The sequence below is a fragment of the Lactuca virosa genome, chromosome 3, assembly GCF_052849685.1.
Source record: "Lactuca virosa cultivar CGN04683 chromosome 3, Lactuca_virosa_CGN04683_v6, whole genome shotgun sequence".
NCBI lineage: Eukaryota > Viridiplantae > Streptophyta > Magnoliopsida > Asterales > Asteraceae > Lactuca > Lactuca virosa.
This window is the reverse complement of record NC_136428.1, coordinates 291449430-291474801: the sequence shown is the minus strand read 5'-3', so window position 1 is coordinate 291474801 and position 25372 is coordinate 291449430. Positions and strand designations below refer to the sequence as shown.

Below are 25372 nucleotides of genomic sequence, written 5' to 3'. Positions count from 1 at the left end.
ATAAATAACAAGTAATTTGTCACTTTAGTTGGGTCAGAGGTACGAAAATTAGTTGAAAAACCTTTTAAAACCAAATGAAAAACATTATTGTGCTTCTATGTCAATAACCCTTTAATTATCTTAGAAAACTTTTGAGAAGTTTTGGTTATAAATTCAAATCATCAACATAGGGGGTGTTTGACTTAGCTTTTTAGAGGCCAAAAAGCCTTTTAGGAAAAAATAGAAGGTAAAAGATGTTTGGCAAATGCATTTTAAAAGCTGCTTTTGGATTTGGATACAAGTAAAAATGAACTTTTTGGAAAAGTCAGGAAAACCTAACTTTTTGTAACTTTTCCAAAAATGACTTTTGCCCCCTCCAAACACCCCCATAGCATAAGGGCATCTCCAACCTTACAATAAAAAACCATTTTTACACTATAATGTTCCAACCCTACACTATACCTAACACTATAAATAGTATTGGATTTTAATATAACACTATATATATATATATATATATATATATATATATATATATATATATATATAGTGTTGGATTTTAATGTAACACTATATATAGTGTTGAATAAAGAACAACTACCTAGAATATTCCTTTTAATGTTAAATATAGTGTAATAGGTTGGGAGACTTTAGTGTTTACACTATCTTTTACATTATAATTATAAATCTAATGTAAAAAAAATAATGTTAATGGTTGGAGATAGTCTAACAATATAGAGTCAAGATCTCAAACCCCACGCAACATCTTAATCAACTTAAAACCGTGTTTATAAGTCGTTATTAGCCTATAAGGCTATAACCAAACACTTATAAATCACTCACATATAAAATCGATATGGAATGCCATGAATCATGTTTTGTTAGATGTTAGATATTAGATATGAAAAATGAAACGACTACGTGTGAACTAAATAAAAAAATTTCTCACGACCAAAATCCACAATATTTATATGTTATAGCTTACAGACCTTTCTACTCAAAGAATAACTCGGGAAATCAGCTTTAAACTCAACCTGCATCCACAAAGAACCAAATCATAAAACCCTAAATCCCACACCAAAATCCAAATCTTAACTTTTGGGATTTTGATTTTATGCCGAAAATGCCCTCGTTCATTTTGGAAACTACCCTTGATAGTTGATATGATACCCTCCTATTTTATCCTACTTTGATAGCTGCTTCAAATCTGAATGCTCAAAACGGGTTTTGAGCAACGACTCAAAGACAAGCTATTCTTGTTTCTACCCAAGGGTATTTACGTCATTTCCCTTGGAGGGTATGGAAAAGCTTCGAGGAACAACCTGAGGTGGAAGTGGAAGAGGAGATGCAGAAATTGATGTTAGCATAGCCCGTTTATTTGGTGGAGAGATTTCTTGATTCTTCGAATACAAAGGCGCCGAATGTCTACTCAAATTAATACCAGAAATAACAACCGACTTTGAAAAGGGTAAATTACTCGGCGGCCTTGGAAGCTCATGAAGCTCACTTATTTTAGGCGAAGATATTGGCGGCGGTGAGGCACTCCGAGACGGCTGAGACACCGGAATCCGTGATGGCGGTTGTGGAAGCTCGGAGGTAATCGGGCCGCTAGTGGACGCGATTTTGAATGAAAATTGTTTACTTGGCGGTAATGGACCAGAATAGGATTGTCTTTTGACTATGTTACCCTCGGCTTTGGTTTGGGAGTCTGAAAATCTTCCGGTAGAAGGGGCTGGGGCGGGTAGTTGGGTGGCGGAATAACCGGAATTGGAATCGGTTTCCACTGGAATTGGCTGGAATGGAATGGAATGAGAAATGGAGGAGGTGGAGGGTTTTGAAATTAGATTCCGGGTGTCTACAGTGGGAGGAGGAAGGACATAAGAGTAAAATTTCCTTGGGGGTTGTGTTCCTTTTGGTTTTTCTGATGTGTCGATTTTATCTGGGAATAGTGGGGCGGAATAGCTGCTTACTCTAGTTTGCCTTCCAAAAAGCTGCTCCCCTTTATGTTTATTCCGATAAATCTGCAGAAAAACGACTATGGAATTAGGAATTAGCCGGAATTGGAATTCAATTCCGTTCCGGAGTTTTGGTTGCAAAGGAGTATGGAATTCATAGAATGTTACCAGTGATGGAATTCGACTTTTCTTTCATAAATTCAAATAATTTAATTAACACTGTCTGTCATTTGTATGAATGACTAAAATACCCTCTCTAAACCATATCATTAACATTGTAGTTATGTAGTATGTTGTTTTTATGGATATGGTCCCTGAAAGTGTGAAAAAATTGTCAATTGTAGGAATTTAATGCCCAAAGGACCAAAGGTGTGACAAAAATACTTTCCAGGGACCATATCCGTCAAAATAAACAAACCACAGGGAAGAAAATTGTAACTTACCCTTCTTTTTATTTTTGAATTATGTAATATATTGTTTAGTATTTCTTTCGTATATGTGTGTAATTTATCTTTCACCTAAAAATATTAAAAGATTTCCGTCGTAAAAAGTGCAATTTATATATGTTTATAAATATTAAAATAAATTTCGACACAATAAAGGGAATTTTGTAATTTGTCATCGTTGACATTCCAAACAGAAGTATACAAAGGGATGGAAAATTCAAGTAATTTATAATCTTCTAACTCCTTCAAATTTCATTTTCTTTTAAAAGATTCCAACTTCTTAATGGAAAAAAATTAAATGTTTCAAGGAGAATTAAAGTAGAAATATATAACTTCCTTACTTCTGAATCTTCTAGATATGGAACATCCACTTGGTCCAGCTGGAAAATAGCACACGTTATACGGAAATAAAATTATTAAAATTAATTTAAGGACAAAAAATAATAATAATAAAATACCTCCATTGGATTTGGGGAGCTGCCATCATCATCATCAAGCAGCTGTTTCTTTTGTTTGTTATAATCAAAACTCAATTCTCCATCATCTGTGCTTTCATATCCTCCACTCATTGGTTCACCTTCACCTCCTGTGATTTGGTAATCAATTCGATGTTTTTCTGCAACATTTCTTATGGAAGGTTCCACTGCTTCTAGAACTTTAAGTCCCTTGCGAAAAAAATGCAACTGCTTCCAACAATTACAAACGAAAAAGCGTTATTTAAAAAAATAATAATAATAATAAACGTTATCCAATTAAGGATATATATGGCTAGATTAAATTGCAGCATATGAACATAGTTCATGTCCTTTTGAATATATACTAAGATACTATATGTATTTCACATAGTCAAAAGAAAGTTTATGTAACATTTAAAAAAAAAATGTTTTTACAAATATAATGAGTTAAATACCATGAAATATTAAAAAGTAGATTTATATTTATAATACAAACAAGATTTTGGTTATTTTTGGAAAATAGCAAAGAATAATTTAAAAAGTTTTGAAGTACATAAAAATATTATTGTTATTGAAGATTATATTAAGAAAAGTAATTTCATACGAAACACTACCTAAGGCTCAATCCCCAAGTTGCCTTTAGGCCTAACAGATCCTACTTCTAATTGGGCTTTTGTAAAAAAACAATTGGACCAAAAACAAAGCCATTGGGCCTAATGGGCTTCAAACATATCTGGGCTAGGCCCATTTTTTACATATCTAACAAAAAGGTCAGAAATAGTGTAACCTGTGCGGCATGATGGCGAGCAGCTTGTGTTAAAAGACTTCGACATTGTCCTTCTTTAAGAGATTTCACCCTAAAAACACAAAGTCTAGTCACTTCATCAAATTCCTCTTGAGCTTCTCTTAATTTTTGTTCAACTTTTCCATTTCTCTGTTTCCCCTTCTCTTTATGTTGTGCCATCATGTATTCATAAACCTCCCTGTAGATTTTGGAACCCGGTCAACAAAAGTCAACTCCAATAACCATGTTTAGAAAAGACCAAAAGCAAAATTTACCTTTTTTCATCACATTGAAGTTTCATTTCCTCCACTTTCCTTAGCTCACTAAGGAGAGACTCTGATGGGTTAGTAATTGTCACAACCACATCAGATCGCTGACATGGAAAGATGAATCAGTCATTAATTGTAACAATGCTGTTTCTTTTTTCTTTTTTTCTTTTGGGCTTTTGACATAAAAGTCCTTAAGTTTGTCAAGTTTTGTTGGTTTTGTCCCTGTGATGATTTTTTTGTTCGTTAATGTCCAAAATTTGCCAAGTTTTTTTCATTTTTGTTCTTGTTACAAATCTTTTATGTTTTTATCCTAAGTATGTGTTTCAAATTTGACATGAAAGTCCTTAAGTTTGTCAAACTTTGGGCATTAACGAACAAAAAAGCGTCACAGGGACTAAAGCGACAAAACTTGCCAAACTTAAGGACTTTTATGTTAAAAGCCCTTTTCTTTTTCTTTCTTTTTGTTTTCTCCATTAGGTTCTGTATGGGTAAAGTGGCTGAATAGATAATATACATAAAGTTTGTTTCTTTTCTAGACTAGATAACCCTTCTAAATGAGACAAAATGACAATGTTACCCAATTTTTACACTATCCATCAAGTTTAACGAGAGAGAAGTTAGTTGGAAAAAAGAAGGACAAATAAGTAAATGACTGGTGTCCTGATACATTAAGCTAGGTTTTTTTGGTTAACCCATTAAGTCATTCTCCCTAGATTAAGTCAAAAAGAAACAACCATGTTTAGCTGTCTGGATTAAGTGCTTAACCCATTAAGTAAAAAAAAGAAACAATCCTAACACAACATGCTTACATAAGTATCAGCAATTTTCTGAAGTTCCAATTGCATATCCCCTAAAGTTGATAACATTTTTCCTGTATGGAAGGAAAATATGTCAATAAAATTCATACACAACACCTTCCGAAAGGACAAAAATGTAATTAGTAATTACCACTTTCATCATCAGCATCTGCACCGGTTTTCCCCAGCAAACAGCTCCCCATTTCATTTAGTGACTCCGAAAATTCTAAAAACAAGAATTCATGGAGACATTTACATGTTTATATTAATCAAAAGCATTTTATGTATTGGTGCAAATTATGTAAATGTATTACAGGTTATTGGTCTTGAAGTACATATTGTAGAAGGATAATTACAGGTTAACAATCAATAACTCCTAAGAGCTTCTATTTTGTTTGATGATTGATTAAACCAATAAGAAGAAAGTGAAACTCTTACCGTATATACTATTTGCTGTTGCAGCCGCTGCAGATAATAAACCATCATAGCAGTTTCTCATATCTTGCATATCCTGGGAAAAAAAAAGGAAAACATAAGTATAGAAGAAGGAAAACACTAGAGAACATGAGTTCTAGCATATGGCATATCCTCTTTGGGGCGATTCCTAGCAGCATTGATTCTGCTCATCAATGGCAACTTCAAAAATTTAATTTGCAAGATTGAGGACCTTGGGGATTTAAAGCTAAAAAAGACCCTTCTTAATCTGTTGAACTGTGTGTTCTTAGTGTATAATTGTTGAGAGTAGTGTAATACAGTACGAATCAGGTTTCAGGGATATAGTTCGAATCAAAGAGGAAAAAAAGGTACTGCGAGGTTAATTGACATCAAACCCTAACTGATACGTTTGATTTATACTGGAGAGTTGAAGTTTATAAGAAATAAGCGCACATTAATGGATTCAAAATCAGAAGCGATAGATAGAAAGCATCCAGGAGCACAAACCCTACCTTGGTAGCCTGAGCAAGCTCATCTATATGGGCGGAAGGCTGATGATCCCTCACCTCCTTCACATCGCTCTTCTGTAACGATAATTTCCGCCCGAGCTTCCCCAGTGATGACTTCATTTGTCCTATATGTAATGAATCAAAACACTAAACCGATATAGATGTCTTCAGCGAGATTAAACGTTTAAGGAATTGTAAACCAATTCCGATTTGTGCGAAACGATCGGCAAGTGGGTGCTTGCTAATTTCAACAACATTCAAGTGAGGAGGAAGCAAAGTTGAAGATTTGATGGGTTACGGCAGAAGGAAGTTGTTGGCATGGTGGGTTAATTAATTTGTGGGTTGAACTTTGACCATGTTCAAGCTTCAACAAATGGCGATTCGCAAATCTCCAATCGGTGATCCAGACACATTTGATTTTAACTAATATAATACCTAGAAATACCAAAACCTACCATTTTCTTCCCATATGCATTCATGGTTTTCAAATGTCTTTACTTTGCTTTTCGTGTGTTGAGTGTTAACCACGGTCACGAAACTTACCAACTTGTCAGCTTACAAAAACATGAATGGTAATTAGGCAATGGGCTCTATAATTTGTCAAAAATCAAAATGGACTTAATTGATATTCATGTATGGAAAAGAAATGAAATCGGTGGAAGTGCGAGGAAAGTAAAAGAAATTGGTGTATCCGTGTTTCATTAAAAGAAAGGTTTGGATTGATCACTTTCCCTCCTAACTTTCCTTCTGATTTGGAAGGATTTTGAGAGAAAGCACAAAATGTTTAATTTTTCTTCCACTTCTCTCCAACTCAGAAACACAAAAGACGAATTTTGTTTCTTTTCTTTTCTTTTTTTCTTTTCTCTCCTTCCTTTTTTTCTCTTCTCCTCTTTTCTTTGCTACAACTCGGGAACGGGTGTAAGAGAGAGCATTTGGTTAGCTTCTTTTGGAGGGTTTTGGAATTCATCAAAACAAGTGTAATATGATGGATTAGAATTTAAGGAATTATATTTTATCTTGATACTTGATGCTACGTGGCCCCCCAAATGTATGATAGCGCTTGGAGGAATCCATCTTCCAAGGTTCAAGCGAGAAGTCACGTTGCAAAATAGATGGACACTAGGTCATGAAGTATTATCGGGGTGTTGCCCCGATATTGTTTTCTGATGCCTAAATTAGTATTATCCCGATGTTGCTTAGTTAGGAAGAGAAACCTTACATTTCCTTTGGCTGAGCTCGCTTTTATAGGCTTCTTAGGAAAAGTTGGATCAACCTCTTACCCGTTCCTTATATAATATGGGTAAGAACAATTGTTTGCTTTGTACTTTCTTATGTTTGTTTATTGTGGATATATGTACCTTGCACTTTTTTCGGCATACGCTCGTTCAGAGGTTTTTGCCTAGCATATATTGCTATCAACATGTGGTTAATTGTTGCGTTTGTGAAGATTACTCTTGGTTGTTGCGTTTTAGTGTACCATGTCGGTATTTACTTTCTTGGCCGACCTGGGCACACCATTAAGTCCCCCAATCAGCCACCGATTAGTCACATCCATCGGTTTAGATTATGATCATTTCTGGTAATGGAGGTGTCACGCATGAGCTAGTTGCAGTTTTCATTAAATTCGGTCAGCCACCGGTTAGTCACATCCGTCGTTGATTATACTGCCTAATTAATGTTTAACCGATCTTTATCTTTATATATTGGATATGGAAATTTTGGAACCTTCTTTGTTTTGTACTTTCCGCTTTTTGAAAAATCTTTTTTTGTCATTGCCCTTGACATGTGGTCTGTGCTTTCCAACGTTGACAGTTTTACTTTAGACCGATATGCCGATGGATGTTATTTTTCTGATATGTATGGTGCGTTACTACCTTCTCCTTCAACCTCGATTTTTGAACCTTTGGCAGGTAAGGTGGGGGTTTATCTGAGGGATCTCGTTTGTGGGTTAAGGCTTCCTCCCAACTCTTTTTTTCTTAAGGTCTTATGTTTATGTGGCATCCATTTGATATAATTATATCATAATGTTGTTTCGAAATTCAATGTTTTCGAGGCATTCTGTGTGTCTTCTCATATTCCTTTGAATGTATTGTTATTTTGTCACTTTTAGCGTTTAAAAATGTATGGCGATTGGGAAACCTGGTGAGATACATAGGGTTTTTAATCACACAATAACTTAATGATAATAAACTGTATATCTCAAACCTGCAAAAAAAATTGTTATCATCAACACAAATATATAATATCTATAAGACAATATAGCCAATCCCATTGATGCTCACATATTGATCCTATACAAAAACCTTACGAGATTTATACAGTAGGATCACTGTGAACAACGAGTTGACTATGCTGCTTTGGGGATTCCTTGGCAAAAGGCGATGATCAAGAAAGGCAACAAATAAGAGGAATGGAGTACTCGAATGAACCTCTGTTCATTAGCACCATAAGACAATTAAGTCGGGAATGGTCATCTATACTCCGCTACATGAATTAGACATGTCTAGCAGTGGTCTGATCCCAAGGTATTATTGAACATAGTTCTACCCTAAGATGCACACTATCCGGCCGTTTAGATGGCTCAAACATACCTAGCAGTGGTATTGATGTACGCACACCCTATCTGGTAGTCTATGAAGCTCATTCAATCACTTTGGAAATACTGGCACATGAAGCTCGTCCGATCACTTCGTAAATGATGACACACGAAACACATCAAAAGAAAAAGGGGAATACTGATATAGCAATCATGTACGTGAAATGTACCTCACCGGTCATCAATAAGGAAAAAGGATGTGGATACTTATATAGCACCAATGTACGTGAAACACACCCCACCGATCATCAAAAATCATCGAACAGAGTTCTACTCTCCTTTCCCATCTCACACATACCCTTAATATGATGTTACCCATTATTCAAGCTTAATTAAACTATGAATCTCTTTTAAGTCTTAGGGTATAACTAAACAATATTGTAATATAATCATCCCAAAATTCCTGCCTATGTATTACCTTTACAATACAGGGTAAATCTAACATCTTTTTAACTTAACTGTAACGTCTCAAAAATTATAATAAATTTAAACTTTTCAAAACAACATATTTCTTCCATAAAGTGTTTACAAAACCAATGTTCAAAAGTATTATTCATAAATCAGAGTATCCCGGAATCCAATAACATAAAATCCGAAGGATGTGCATAATCATGCCTTTGCTTTTCCCGATCAACTGAAGTACCTGAAACCATAATAACAACTATAAGCACGAAGCTTAGTGAGTTCCCCCAAAGTACCACCACATAAACAGATAACATATACAAACAAGCATGTTGGGTCCAATCAACCATCGGGTTGGAATACCCTAGGTCCAGTCAACTTGCGGGTCCAGTCATCCTCGGGATGGAATACCCCAGGTTGGAATGCCAATATACAACGGGTCCAGTCGTCCTCAGGATGGAGTCCCCCATGCTCATTAACCTCTGGGTCCAGTCACCCTCGGGATGGAATACCCCAGGTTGGAATGCCAATATACAACGGGTCCATTCATCCTCGGGATGGAATACCCTCGGGCCCAATCAACCATCGGGTTGGAATGCCCCCGGTCTGTTGGCTCACGCACATAGAAGTAAAGCCTCAACCACAAATCAAAATATGTCGACATATACAAAACAGATAAACATATAATCAGCCAACAGAAAAACAGGTAGATCTACAGATCATTACCCCATAGCAACATCCTATAAACTTGGATACATATCTAATAGAACACTACAGCATAGCAACATACGGTAAACCAGGATATCAATCCAACGGGACGAGCTTGGTGCCTTCGACCCGAAAGTACAGTGAGGAAGACTCACCTCTCATTCTGAACAATAGCTGATGAGGTACCGACTCTGAATCTCAGCTCTAACCATCACCTATCCATCCAAATGACCAATTCTCAAACACAATCCAAAAATACCCCTAAGTCAAACTTGGTCAAAATCAGGTAAAAGTCAAAATTACAAAAAATCAACCGAGTCAACCCAGCTGGCTACCAACCCAACTCATTAAGATCTTAATCCTTAAGCTCAAGCCCATTTTCCAGATCCAAGCCCAAAAATGATGTCCTTGACCATAAAGTTTCCAACTTTATTGTATTGCATGGCCATTAGGTGCTTAATGTCCAAAACCCTATGATCTTAACCCAATAAGACCCTTTAACACATGCATGGGTTACATACAACACTCAAGATCATATTTTTATGGTTCATAATAGCTCCATAATGGATAAAGTTTCCAATTTTATCCATTAGAATGGTCCCAACAAATAAGATCTAGTCTTTAAGTCTCAAAGGGACCTAAAAAGTGTATCTTTTCAACTTAATCCATTAAGTCCAGGTCTCTAATCTTCAGATCTGAATCAAAATGATGTTTAGATGGATAAAGTTTCCAACTTTATCCATAACAAGGTTACAAACTTTCAAGATCTAAACTTTATGCACTTAAAGTGACCAAAAGCTCATAACACTCAAAACTAGCTAGATCTAACAATATCATCATCAAGATTCAAACTTTATACCTCTAGAAGGAAGATCAAGGTAAACAAAGTCTGGATCTACCAACACTTCTTCCATGAGTTCCTTCTTCTCCAAGGTGCACCAAGAACACTCCAAAGCACTTAAAAAAATCTTCTTCTTGCTCACAAGGCTCAATCTAGGGTTAGGGTTGTTGGATTTGGTGGCTAAGCCCATAAATATAACTGGTATGTACTTGACCCGATTGTAGCATGGTCCCTTTTTGGGTTGCCTTCACTAGTGCAATTTGATAGGAAGGATTTTTGAGAATAAGGTTATTTGTGATTTATTACAAGTATAATATATTAATATTATTTAATTAGTATTGATCAAGAATTAGTTTGGAATTAATTTTGTGATCAAAAGAGACTAATTAAATATATGGAGATTGATTATGTAAATCAATGATTCTTGTAATGTGGGCTAATGATCCATGACTATATGGTTGGGCTAAACCAATAAGATAATCCATGGATAGTCCATGGAGGTTAACCCATGGAGCATAAGAATGTGAAAAGTCATGGAGCATTAGGGTTTACAAAGTGTAACCCTAGTATTTGGCACATTATAAATAGTGCCCCATAAGCCAAAATCGGCTACACACTCTTTGGAGTCAAGTATCTTATTCTCCTAAAACCTCCTCTTGCATTTTGGTGTTTGTGAACCATTAGAGGCATCACACTTGAGGTGCTTAAGCTTTCAAAGGTCAAGAACTCTACCCTACTCAAGAGGTAAGCATCTAAATTAAGTTTATGTTGTATAGCTTCAATTGTATGCTAGCTAGGGAGAATGCTTTGGAAAATTGAAAATGCATGTATAATTAGAGAAAACATAGATCCAAAGCATTTAGGGTTGCATGTGCACCATAGGAGTGTTATAGTGCTCAAAGCCCAACAAGGGTTTCAAGAGAGGGTGTTGGAGATGTGGAGGTTGAGAATGGAGTGGGTTTGGGGAAGTTAAGGAGCTTAAATAGGGCTCAAACCACGAAAATAGTGTTTGGGAACTGATCGCGTACGCCCTGCGTACTCAATTTACGCCCAACGTACTAGGGATGCCCTAGTACGCCTTGCGTACACGGCTAACCCAGAAATCGCATAACTTCAAACGGTCGTAACTTCTTCGTTCCAAATCCGTTTTTGACATTCTTTATATCCACGGAAAGGTATTGAAGAGCTCTACAATATTATCTATATATCTTGGACTAAAAACGTTTCGAATAAAAATCCATATTTCATGCAAGAACCCGGCCTACGACTTTTCCATTTCTACCCTTCGGCCCAAAACACAATTCAAGGGTAAAATCTCCCTAACTGCATGACCCAACTTCCAAAAAAAACCACACAAATCGGGGACTCTCAGTACTATAATCACAAACCATCCCCATCATTATACTTCCCGAAACTGGGAACCCATCAATCTGTTCTCAGAAACATTACCCTAAGACTGATGATCATCCATTCGTCGAACCTACCCCTAGTCCATGACTGTGATACCACCAAAACATGCTGAAAAGATACTCAAAATATTCCGATCACGAATTCCACCCAAAAAATTTAAATATACTCTTAACTTCCTTAAAAATCATCACCAACCCACTGTCCCCACATGAATAAGAATGGTTAATCCAAGAATTCGCACAGTGCATCGAAATCCCTCATCAACTCAGGTGTACCTCCACCTGATAAATAAATCGACATTTTAGAACTAACTCCTCATACTGGAATCCAACTCCTAATAGACAACCCACAAGAAGATGGGGTCCACCATAGCAACCATTCATTAAGCGACTTCCGGGTGCACAAATAATATACCATTCTAAATAACTTTTTCTGACCACATGATCCAAACCAGCTTGTCACCAAGTCTCCCAACTCCCAAGAACAACGCACTGCATCTAACCATTCCAAAAAGACTAACGATCCGAGATCTAAGAGTATCAACCAAATGACTACCGGGTCTAAAGATACCCAACCATCAATCCACTATCTTGCAGAAAACCCATTCAACATTCCTTCGACGCTAACCAAACACGACTCAAACCAACGAATAGGATACGCGGTTATATTCTATCTCCAACTCAAGGGCTACACACCAATTTTGAGTTGTACCAATAAATTCAGACTAGTTGTTCTCATGTTATCTTACTTTGTTCATACACACCTCCTCATGACTATATTTAATGAGCTACCACAATATACATCCCCAAAGGGAAGCACATAACCATCTCTAGATCTACTGCATTCCTTATTCCTCGCAACCTTACCCAAAGGGTGAAGTGTCAGTAGATCTAATGAAATGACGATCCTTAACCGTTATCAGAAACATCCTTATGAACGACCAAAACCCGATCCCACACCTTGATTGAAACTGAACAGATTCCACCAATAAATAACTAGCTCGAGAAGACTCCCATGGTGATCCAGAAATGCTGCCAAAACTTTAGTCGGATCAATCCCACTACAAATCCTATCGACACAACTTGTCGAGATTAGATTCTTCGTAGATCAAAGTCACACCTGAAAAACTGAACAACGCTACCCCACCATCTGAACTTCCAATAACCAAGGACAACTGCCAAACTTAAGCCTACTATGAACCAAAATTCCACACCACAACTGAGGGTAAACATACCTAGAGACCAAAGAAAATATAGAACATATAGAACTTGACGATAAGTTGATGCATCCATTGAACTTCAACTGACACAACTCGAACTTTTAAAGAACCTTCGCCTTATAAATGATGAACGACATGGCCAATGATCGAAGATGCATAGGAGATGAATCCCATGGCACGATATACTACTGAACAAACCCATGTGAAACTAAATTTACCAAACTCTGAAATTAATCGACCAATCAGTAATTGCCCATCCTAGACTGTAGATATCAAGCTATACAACAAGCTAACAAATCTCCCAATAAACGATAATCAACCCAAGCGACCCAAATGACTCTTGATCAATTCCTCGATGCTTCTAAAAGGAGCCACTGGCTACAACGATCCCCGTGTCTAATAACTTCTTGCCACAAAGACGACTCTTGGATTCTTCTTTACATACATCTGATGGCAACTTGCTCTGCAATCATGTCTTGCTTAAATCCTGAACCAAAGTTTTGCATATCTGAACCATAGTTCCCTATGACTCATTCTTCTAAAACCAAAACTCGAGCAGGTCGTTGCTCCTCTAAACAGAACATCCAGCTCTCCTCCACTTGGGTTCTAATTACCACCAAATGACCTTGCAAACAACCAAAAATCCTAATCGTCTCATCCATATACATAGCATCCCTAATCCTTCATATCTCAACGCAATATAATCATCCAGATAGAGACCAAGCAAACTCAAAAGATATGAATCTCAGATAGGTACCTCAGGAACTCCCCACTCATGGTTGTCTCTAACATCGATTCCCTGCAAATGCACAAGAAAACACCAACTTCCTATAAAGAAACAACTGGATTACTATACTCCTCGTCTGACACCATCAGCTAGCACCTGGTCTGCTCATATCAAAAGGAAGCAGACCCTTGATCTCATCTCAAGCAACCATACGATGAGGATTCTCTTGTGCATTCCGACACTACCATACTGTCGCCAAAAACCGCAACCACCTAGCCCCTTATAGGCTCTTAATTCCATCTCTGAAGATCACATGCTCACGCTCTCTTTCCTCCGAATCATTGAAAACTGAAAGAACATAGCCGCTCCCATGTAACGCCCGTAGATCCGCGCTAGTCAATTTAGAGACGATAAGCATCAAAAATGACTTTTTGATGGAAGATTATTTAGAAGGAGTAATCTTAACTAAGTTGTAGTATATGTTACAAGGATTCCGTACATATAAAGAACGCCGAAATCCGAGTTATAACAAAGAAATTATGACCTGTCGAAGTTTCGCGACAGAACCGACACGACACAGCGCGACGTAAATAGTGAATTTATGATAGAGTGATATTTAGCCTTAGTGGTCTAAACGAAATTCGTAGAGTTCGTTAAACCGAGAGTGTGCATAAAAAGAACGTCTAAATCTGACTTCGTATGAGGAAGTTATGATTTTTCTAAGTTTCGACTTAGCGGTATGCAGCCCAAATCTCGAAATTGAGATCGAGTGATATTTGGCCGAAACAATCTAAACGAAAATCGAAGATCTCGTCGTTAGTAGTCCATCGGTAAAAAGACAGACGAAAACGGACGTCAGATGAAGAAGTTATGAATTTCTAACGGAGTTTTCGTGTCCCGGCCTACTAAAAATAATATAATAAAAAAATAAAGTAAAAATTAGCCGACGGAGTCTAAACGAGAGTTGTAGAGCATAGTCTCACCTACGCGTGGATATAAAGAACGTCGAAATCGGAGATCGTATGCGAGAGTTATGATTTTCTGAAGTTCGAGGCGCGCATCCCAAAGGGGGAACGCCCCGCGTTCAATTGGGGAACGCCCAGCGTTCGGAGCCCAGAGTCTGTCTCGTCGCCTGTCAAGTCTGAAGTTCGTAAGCAATGACGCATGGCAGAACGGGTTGCGTTCGTTTAGGGAACGCGCTGCGTTCGGAGGGTCAGCCTCCCCCTATAAATATAATGCAAGGTCTCCGGGATTTGTTGCTCATTTCTTCTCTCTCACTCCTTATTGCCTCGATTTGCGTGCAATTTATACCCACGAAGCCCCGGTATCATCCCGAGACCCGAAGCCCCGAAGATCCCGAGAAGTAAAGTTTCCGAGCCGAAACTCTGCCCGCGAGAAGCCCGGTTTTTGTGAAGATCCCCCGGTTTCACCGAAGAAATACTACTCTTAGAGCCGTAGTGCTGCCCGATCATCTTCTGATCAAGTGAGTGTATATTCGTTTTCTTCTAACACATAGATATGAAGTATTCTTATAAAATACGTGCTATGTGTTTGTATATTATTTGTTTATTTGAACTAGTTGTTGAATGGATGTTTTGTACAGGTTTTAAGCTGTATATAAATGTATATATTTTATATACTAATATGTTGGGTAGAACATGGGTAGACAGTTGGTGTGTGATAAAATAAAATGATGAGAGGCCTCGATGTTGTTGTTGATCTAGTCATCTAGCGGAGTATGGATGACGACCACAGACTCTTTCTAGAGAGTCCAGTGGAATGCTAGCAGGAACATAACCTATAGGTGTTGTGAACGATGTGTTCACCGGTGTACTCCATCCCCCTCATGGTTGCCTTTAGGAAATCTATTTTTAAGGAAACCCCTTTGCAGTAATGTCCGTCCCGATGAAAATCCTAGATTAGGTCCCTTGTAATAGTTGTTGTTTTAGGGACATAAAGTGAGGATAACGGGAATGGGTAATCGGGTTATTGTTGGTCGATGAACTAAATATAATTATTTATTGTGGGTTGAAAACCCTATATGCTCACCAGGCTCCCAAGCCTGACCCACTCAGTTTTATTTGCATTACAGATAGTGGCGCGAGAGCATAAGTTGGATGACATTGTCAAGATATTTTTGGATTATAGACCAGTAGTTATATGTAACTGTTGTAAGGTCTATTTTGTATTGTTTATGCTTTTGGTCTGTATCGGAACATGACATCCCGAGATTTTGTTATATGAAAAATACATTTCTTTATGAAATGCTTTGATAAATTCTTATCATACTTTGTTTTGGGAACAAATTACGCAACTCTTTTAATCAAAGGATTACTCTGATTTTATTTAAAAGCATAAATGAAATCGGTCTTTTCTGGCCGTGATTTTGGGGATGTCACAGTTGGTATCAGAGCATTAGTTTAAGCGAACTAGGAATTTGTAGGATTTCTAGACTTAAACTTAGAATGCTAAGTGAAGATGGTGAGATGAGTGTCTGTTATATTTTACACACGAGCACTAGTTTATTTTAGGAAAGTTGCCTAAAATGCTTTTATGTGCTAAATGTTATATGTTTGCCATATGTGATATTATTTGTTCGGATCTATGGTTTGTTGCCAACCAGATCTGGAAACCTTATGTGTTTAGGATTTAAAGTGTATGACGACGGTATTAGAACTAGCATGTAAACGTTTCGGAGTGATAAGGATGATTTGATTATCTATGGTGATTGAGGATCTAAATTCACCTTATTCGGTGTATAGATCAAGAATGGCAAGAACAAGAAGCGGAGTTGGAAACGCGAACGAAAACAGGAATCAACCACCTGTAATCGAGCAAATAACTGTTGTAGCTGCTGCACCTGAGCCGGTGACAATGGCTGGTGTACAATTGATGATTCAGACGATGTTGGATTGTCAGATGGAAGAAACTAGACGTCTGCTTCAACAAAATCGTGAAGAACTTTCAATTCAAGTTGAAGAGCCCGAAGTGAATGGAGGGTCGTCGGAAGGAGGTAACTTCAGTGGGACTGTTGGTCAAGCCAACCCACCGATTGTTAGACAAAACAATCGTAATGGAGGAAATGATGGAAGAGGATGTAAATACAAGGATTTTATGGCATCTAAGCCACCGTGTCTATCCGGAAGCCCGACGCCGGTGCAAGTTATGGACTGGATCTCCGAAATGGAGACGATGTTTGAAAGTTGCGAATGCAGCAATAGGCAGAAGACCGCTCTTGCGATCCCTTTATTAAAATCTGGCGTGTTGAGTTGGTGGAAGCTGTTAGCTGACTCTATGCCCAAGGGAGAAGCGAACAAAATGTCTTGGGAAGACTTTGTGGAACAACTGAAACTGCAATACTGCTCCGAGCAGAACCTTCTGGAAATCAATAATGAGTTTCAGAATTTGAAGAAGGGAAAAATGAGCGTTACTGAATACACTGCAAGTTTCACGGAAAAGATGAAGCTTATTCCATACTTAGTTCCAATAGAACTCTCAAAGGTCAACAAGTTTGCCCTCGGACTACCAGCGGACTATGGTCCAATGGTTAAGCAAGCAACCACATTGAAAGCCGCCATCTGGGCTGCTAAGAATGTTGAGACTCAGATCAGGGAGAAGGGTCTGGAGAGATCAGAGGTTGGTGAGAAGAGGAAGATTGATGGGCCTTCAGGGTCCAACAAGAAATATGAATTCTCGAAATCTGGTTCGAGAGGAGGAAGTGGAGGAGGCGAAGCGAAATGGTGCGACAAATGCAAGAAGAAGCATCTTGGGAAATGTGGCGGGGAAGCCACATGCTTCAAATGTGGAAATCCAGGGCACTATGCCAACGAATGCACCCTCACCAAGAAAGTCTGCTACGGGTGTGGTGAGGAGGGGCACATCTCGAGAGACTGTCCTAAAAAGAAGGAGGCAGCAAGACCCAATATTCCACCAAAGCCAAGGGCATTCCACATGATCCTCGACGAAGTAGACAATAACGCGAGGAATCAGGAATAAGGATTTCATATCCAAAGATCAAATTATGAAGTAACTTATGGTGTAGCCTATTAGAGGCATAGTATAGGGTGAACTTGAACTTTTGTGTAATAGTTTCAAGAATTAATATAAACCCTGGTTTTGTTATCTGATGTATTGAGTGACACCTATCGGAAGATGTCGAAGGTGGTATCTTGCCTTTAGTTTATGTCTGGTAAAATAACAGTACGTTTAAAGGAGTACGGTACGTCTGAAGTACACCTTCGATTGGAAGGGTGATGGAACGATTGATGTAATTCTTGAAGTTGTCCCATAATCTGGAATTTCCATCACCAATCGAGTTAAAGTAGAATTGATGATTGAAGATACGCATGGAAGAAGTCCTAGTAGAGTCTAGGAAGATTTCTATGATTATTTGGACACATTCGTATGTGTTAAATTGTTTGGTGATTTTAGGACTTGGGGACTGCGAGACAATACTTGGGACGAGTATGAGTAGGTGTGAATAGTAGTAGAGATCTATACTACTTGAAGCACAGGACTCACGCTTGGATCAGGGAAAGTCACAAGGTTACCAAGAAGCTAATAATTGATTCTGTTTTATTCAAGTATGTCATTACCATTGTTTCGGTAATGACTAGTAAGATGGTTGTTATTCCGACCCTAGTGGTCATAACGAATTGAGTCCGACTACAATAAGTTTGTTACATGGTTCGGAGAACCAAGCTCGATGTAACATCTGACTTAAGTCAGAAGGGTGAAATCAATGCGACCAATTGTATCGCGCTCGTTGTTAAAGAAGTTAGTAGCTAGAAATACTACATGTTAAAATGTGGTTATATTGCATTAGAATATGAAGGAAGGTATATTCCATTCTGGAATTTGACTCTAAGAGACTTGAGTCTAAGCGTTGCATCATACGATGAGAGATCATTAGAGCATGACCCATCGGTCTGTTACAATAGATAAAGGAAAGTATTTATCCTAAGAAGAAGAAGGAGTCCACAATAAGGACTTATTGTGTAACTTGAAAGTTATGATTGAAAGTCCAACATAGTACGAAAAGCAGATGCACGATTGAGCATCGTCTGCAGTCAGGAAGCCCTAGAGTTAAATACTCATTCGAAGAAAAATAGAAGTTACCTAGGATGAAAAGATAACGTATGGAATCATTATACAAGTCATATTTTCGTTGATGATTCCGGGATGTAATCATCCTAAGGGGGAGATAATTGTAACGCCCGTAGATCCGGGCTAGTCAATTTAGAGACGGTAAGCATCAAAAATGACTTTTTGATGGAAGATTATTTAGAAGGAGTAATATTAACTAAGTTTTAGTATATGTTACAAGGATTCCGTACATATAAAGAACGCCGAAATCCGAGTTATAACAAAGAAGTTATGACCTGTCGAAGTTTCGCGACAGAACCAGCACGACACAGCGCGACCTAAATAGTGAATTTATGATAGAGTGATATTTAGCCTTAGTGGTCTAAACGAAAGTCGTAGAGTTTGTTAAAACGAGAGTGTGCATAAAAAGAACGTCTAAATCTGACTTCGTATGAGGAAGTTATGATTTTTCTAAGTTTCGACTTAGCGGTATGCAGCCCAAATCTCGAAATTGAGATCGAGTGATATTTGGCCGAAACAATCTAAACGAAAATCGAAGATCTCGTCGTTAGTAGTCCATCGGTAAAAAGACAGACGGAAACGGACGTCAGATGAAGAAGTTATGAATTTCTAACGGAGTTTCGTGTCCCGGCCTACTAAAAATAATATAATAAAAAAATAAAGTCAAAATTAGCCGACGGAGTCTAAACGAGAGTTGTAGAGCATAGTCTCACCTACGCGTGGATATAAAGAACGTCGAAATCAGAGATCGTATGCGAGAGTTATGATTTTCTGAAGTTCGAGGCGCGCATCCCAAAGGGGGAACGCCCCGCGTTCAATTAGGGAACGCCCCGCGTTCGGAGCCCAGAGTCTATCTCGTCGCCTGTCAAGTCCGAAGTTCGTAAGCAATGACGCACGGCAGAACGCGCTGCGTTCGGAGGGTCAGCCTCCCCCTATAAATAGAATGCAAGGTCTCCGGGATTTGTTGCTCATTTCTTCTCTCTCACTCCTTATTGCCTCAATTTGCATGCAATTTATACCCCCGAAGCCCCGATATCATCCCGAGACCCGAAGCGAGTCCCGAAGCCCCGAAGATCCCGAGAAGTAAAGTTTCCGAGCCGAAACTCTGCCCGCGAGAAGCTCGGTTTTTGTGAAGATCCCCCAGTTTCACCGAAGAAATACTACTCTTAGAGCCGTAGTGCTGCCCGATCATCTTCTGATCAAGTGAGTGTATATTCGTTTTCTTCTAACACATAGATATGAAGTATTCTTATAAAATACGTGCTATGTTTTTGTATATTATTTGTTTATTTGAACTAGTTGTTGAATGGATGTTTTGTACAGGTTTTAAGCTGTATATAAATGTATATATTTTATCTACTAATATGTTGGGTAGAACATGGGTAGACAGTTGGTGTGTGATAAAATAAAATGATGAGAGGCGTCGATGTTGTTGTTGATCTAGTCATCTAGCGGAGTATGGATGATGACCACAGACTCTTTCTAGACAGTCCAGTGGAACGCTAGCAGGCTCATAATGTCACACCCCAAAACCGGAACGACAGAATCGTTCGGGGGTGGAGGACGTCATGTTTAGTATCACGAGATATGTATATGGTAAGCAAGTAATGAACAACCATTTCATTTCTAAAGAAAGTGTTTACAATGTGTGTGTTTACAAAACATAGAATTCATAAACAAATAACAAAACAAGACTCGAAGCTATAATGCTCCATCTTCTGAATTCCCAGCACGAGCACCTGTCTAATAGTCTCCTGAGAATACAAGTTATTTGAAAGAGTTGATCAGCAATTAAGCTGGTGAGTTCATAAGATTTTTATGATATGAGTAAGTTGTAAAGTGTTGTTAAAAATGTAGATGTAAAATAGTGTTAAAAATGTAGTTGAAACATGTAGTTGTAAAATGTTGTAAGTTGTAAGTTCTGTTTTGAAAAGTTCGCCTGTTCCTCTAGCAAATCTTATATTTCCTACCTTGATGGAGGTTTGAGTAAAATGACACTACAACCCTTTCTATGGGTACTAAGTGGGTACAAGTTATATAAGACTCAGAGTAAACAAACAATCGATTGTGCGCATCTGCCCTAAGCTCACAACCAACAGGGAATAGAAACTAAGGCGGATAGCACACATTCCATTGGTTGTTAGATCATCGTCATATATAACCCTGGTGTATTCACTTGTTACTCATGGAGTTAATTGTAATGGTTCCTTTATATCTAATGAAGAAGTTCTTTAAGAAAACCCTTATTTCTTATAATAAAATGGTGACCACAGTGGCTACTTTTATAATAGCTTAGTTTATACTGCTATACATAATCTAATATCGGATAGAAAGTTAATTGAGCGAATCTGCCCTAAGCCCACAACCAAACGAGGAACAGGAAGTAAGGCGGAAAGCACACATCCAACTACCTATTGGGTATTAGTTTTATGTATAAACATGATGTATAAACTAAGGTATTATACAGTTACTCACCTAAGGTCCTTTAAATTTAACTGGTTTAATAAAATTGATTAAACCCTTTACTGGGAAGTTTCTAGTTTTGTATACCAAAAGTACTGATTTTGGAAAGTATGTTTTGTACTAGAAAAACTGTGCTTTGACTCTGTGTCTTATAACCTGACCCATACCCGGTACCCTTATGATGACTTAATGTATACTAAGCATACATATATATCGAATCGGGTAGAAAATAGACTGGGTGAATTCGTTCCAAGCCCACAACCAAACAAGGAACAGGAAATGAAGCGGAGAGCACACATCCTATTACCTGTCGGACTCTATTGGTATATATATATATATATCTTGTGATGTATACATTAAGGAATCATAAGACTAGCATTATGGTCCTTTCTTTCTAACGTAGCCTTCTACCAAGGCATCTTCTGTTATGTGCTAGACTCGACTGTTCTGGTTGTCGTTTGTAAAAATGTATATTTTCCCTAGTTTATAACTATCTTGACTCGAAAATAGTTTGAGTTTGACTTTCAAGTGGTACTGTCACTTTATGAAAGTAATGGGAAATATAAGTACATAGTTGTCGTTTATAATAACATGCGGATGTACTAATAACCTAAAAACATATTTGTTTTATTACGGTTATAATGTAAAGGCTAGAACCCCTAATAAACGCTCTCCCTGTCAAGAGATTAAGGGAACCAAACGCGACCTCTGCAAATTCTTGCAAGCCGTGTAATTCACATTAAAGTATATGATCATGTATACCCAATATAACTATCACCTTTTGTTTAAAACAATGAGTTAGTGATTCATTGGTATAATTAGATCCTGTATGTGTTCTCATGCTATAGCAACCTAACTTGTTTGTTTTGTACTGTATATTGTACGTTCTGTTTGTTTCTCGTAATTGTGTGTTCTCTCTGTATGGTATTGTTTGATTCTCTTCACTATATGTTCTGTATGGTATTGTTTGATTCTCTTCACTATATGTTCTGTATGATATTGTTTGATTCTCTTCACTGTGTGTTTGACTCATGTATGAACTGACTCTTTGTGTGCTTCATTGTACTAGAAGTAATGAATAGCATTCTCCTAAACTACACCTATTATAGTTTACTAATGTTCTACTTGGACTGTTATTGAAAAGACTCGTTTATCTACTAAGTTATGTTTGTACTTTAAAAACGGAGTTTTGTATAACTATAAAGCAACATAACTTTAAATGAGTTTTTGAAATGTTTTGACAACTTATAAATGACATAAGTAACATTTTGAAAGATGTTTATAACAAACATTTACACAATTATCATTGTGTTCAACTTGTATCCCCCCCTCAAAACAGTTAAAAGATTCATTTCGGGGTATGAACTCACCTGATGTGGGTGATTCAAACGGGTATGCGTGTAAGGATGAGAAGTTCCACGAATGAAGTCTCGAGACACAATAAGTCCTAAATGACATATAAGGACACATATTGACATGAATATAGTGTTTATAGACAACTATATGAAAGGAAACACCTTCCGGGACTAGGAAACACCTTGATCAAGTGTTGGAATCACATGTGATTCATCAAAGGAAAGTGAAATGGCACTAACATGTGTTTACGGTCATGAGTTTACGGCCCAAGGGAGTTTACGGCCGTAAACTCATGGTCAAACATGCTAAAGTGTTGGTTTGAATGTTAGGGAACTCTAAGGACTTTTGCCCTACACTTGTATGAAGAACACCACCTCAAATGAGGCTTTTGATGAGTTTACGGCCCAAAGAGGTTTACGGCCATAAAATCATGGTCATAATGGATTTGAGTGAAGTTTAAGGTCCTTCAAACATCAAGGAAGGGTTTTGGGTCACTTGCCTTGCATCCTATAGGGTTTATGGCCCTAATGGCTACCAAAAAGGGGTTTACGGCCTTGGGAGTTTACGGCCGTAAACTCCATTTGATCTTGTGTTCTTGATGATTTCAAGTCTCTAAGCATGGATACTAACTAGATATGAAGTATAGGGAAGTGTACTTACGATCTAGAAGCTTGAAATGGTTGATATTGGCCAAGAACACTAGTGTGTGTTCTTGGTGTTCTTGGTGAAACTTGAAGATCTATGAAAACATGATTTCCATGGATGAATCATGAGGATGAAGCTAGTTAAGAGGGATTAACAACTAACTAGAGAAAGAACACTTACGATTTTTGAAGATCAAGTATGAAGATCAGGATGATACTTGAGAGAAAACTCATGTGTTCTTGAGGTGAAAGTGAAAGAATGAAGAAAAGTTAAAGGATATGAACTTATGTGGAGGAGTTTACGGCCTACATGAGTTTACGGCCGTAAACTCCATGTTTACGGTCGTAAACTCCTTAGGATGGAGTTTAGGGCTTGAATCTTGTACTGTGGCCTTTAGCAGATAAATTGCAACACTTATTCCTTAAGTGTACTAGGCTAAAACTCCTTAGAATGACCTTTAACCGGGCTAGAATTCAATACTAATGATTTTGACACTCAGTTGAGTTGATTGACTAGGCTTTAAAATCAAAAAAATTTCCGGGTTGTCACACATAACCTGTAGGTGTTGTGAACGATGTGTTCACCGGTGTACTCCATCCCCCTCATGGTTGCCTTTAGGACATCTATTGTTAAGGAAACCCCTTTGCAGTAATGTCCGTCCCGATGAAAATCCTAGATTAGGTCCCTTGTAATAGTTGTTGTTTTAGGGACATAAAGTGAGGATAACGGGAATGGGTAATCGGGTTATTGTTGGTCGATAAACTAAATATAATTATTTATTGTGGGTTGAAAACCCTATTGTTAGGTTTTTGAGCATTCTAACACTCCTATGGTGTACATGCAACCCTATAAACCTTGGATCTATGTTTTCTCTATCATACATGCAAATAAGAACTTTCCAAGGCTTTAATCCTAACTAGCATATTATGAAGCACCTATACTACAAAGTTCTAGATAGATGACATACCTTTTGATGTAGCTTGATGTCTTCAAACTTTAAGAGCTTAGCCCCAATAGTGTGGAAGCCTCAAGTGGAATCACAAATCACCAAAACACCTTGGAAGACTTTAGAGAATATGGATACTTGGCTCACACTTATGAAATCGGTTATTGCCCTCTTTAGTGTATCCACACTAGCCACTAGCCTAATTTCATGAACCATAAGACCCTTTATATAGTGTGGAGGATTAGGGTTAAACCCTAATACCCATGACCTTTCATTTCCTAGGATCCATGGGTTAAAGCTCCATGGACTATCCATGAAGACTTAGCCCAACCTAAATGAACTTGGCCCACTACACACATATATCTAAGAGTCCATATTTAATTAGTTCCTTTTGATCACTTAATTAATTATAAATTAATTCTTGATCAATACTAATTAAATAATATGATTATATATTAATATATTAGAACTTATAATATATTAATATAAATCATAAATATACTATTCTCAAAAGACTATCCATATAAATTGTGTCGGTGAAGTGCAACCCAAATGGACCATGCCGGGTCGGGTCAAGTACATACCAAATATAGTTATGGACTTAGACATTAATCCAACAGTCTCCCACTTGGATAAGTCTAACACTATTATTGAGTATGACTTCAAAAACCAACTAGCAATCGTAGCTCTTAAAGCCGCTGTCAAACTCTGATCCTGTCAACGAACTCTGACCTTTGTCAATGACTTGTCCATTAGATAAGGGATCATATATTCCTCCATTCTAGATATCATATGGACTGAGACATGGATTATAATCATTCTCTCTGTCCATTTGTTGTTTCCTGATTTCCGATTTATGATGACTGACTGATTGAACAAATCAAATCAGTCCTGGCTTGGCCAAGCACTCACATGTGTCATCGCTAAATCATCGAGGGGCCCACATATATCGCTTTTATCCCGAAGGTAAAAGGAATGGATAAACTTCGACTCATATGGATTGTTCTACTACTTGTTGAATCATACACAAAGGCACGTTTTATAACATCGAGTTACCAAATGCGTTTTCGTGCAATCAATGTATAACCAACTCATAGTAACAACTTATATCTCTAGGTTTGAATAATATAAGATATTATCGTCACATGATCACTCGTGATAAAATCCATGAAGTGATTCAAATGAGCGTGGGTTGAATCCAATACTCAGAACTTATGAGCACTCATGAGTGTTGTAGCACCACTTTGTCCACCAACTTGGACCTCTACAAACCAACCCATGACAATCTTGATTCATATCTACTTCCAACATATGACCGACTGTG

At 37.7% G+C, this 25372-nt stretch overlaps 1 protein-coding gene across 1 annotated transcript; it reads right to left on the bottom strand.

Moving 5' to 3' along the window:
• Window positions 1-903: 903 nt before the first annotated feature.
• On the bottom strand, window positions 904-6104 carry LOC145167262 (uncharacterized protein At2g33490-like). Its single transcript, XM_079086404.1, has 9 exons — window positions 5633-6104; window positions 5124-5196; window positions 4837-4911; window positions 4698-4759; window positions 3895-3992; window positions 3623-3818; window positions 2839-3063; window positions 2722-2760; window positions 904-2000 (listed from the first exon to the last, which is right to left on the bottom strand). The coding sequence occupies exons 1-9, from the start codon at window positions 5747-5749 to the stop codon at window positions 1242-1244; spliced, it is 1644 nt and encodes a 547-aa protein (XP_078942530.1). The 5' UTR covers window positions 5750-6104; the 3' UTR covers window positions 904-1241.
• Window positions 6105-25372: the final 19268 nt, after the last annotated feature.

Coding starts and splice junctions, on each gene's coding strand:
- LOC145167262 (XM_079086404.1), bottom strand. CDS start 5,749: ATGAAGTCATCACTGGGGAAGCTCGGGCGGAAATTATCGTTACAGAAG. Junction 4,760..4,836: donor AGATGCTGATGATGAAAGTG/GTAATTACTAAT, acceptor CCTTCCATACAG/GAAAAATGTTATCAACTTTA. Junction 3,819..3,894: donor CTTCAATGTGATGAAAAAAG/GTAAATTTTGCT, acceptor CAAAATCTACAG/GGAGGTTTATGAATACATGA.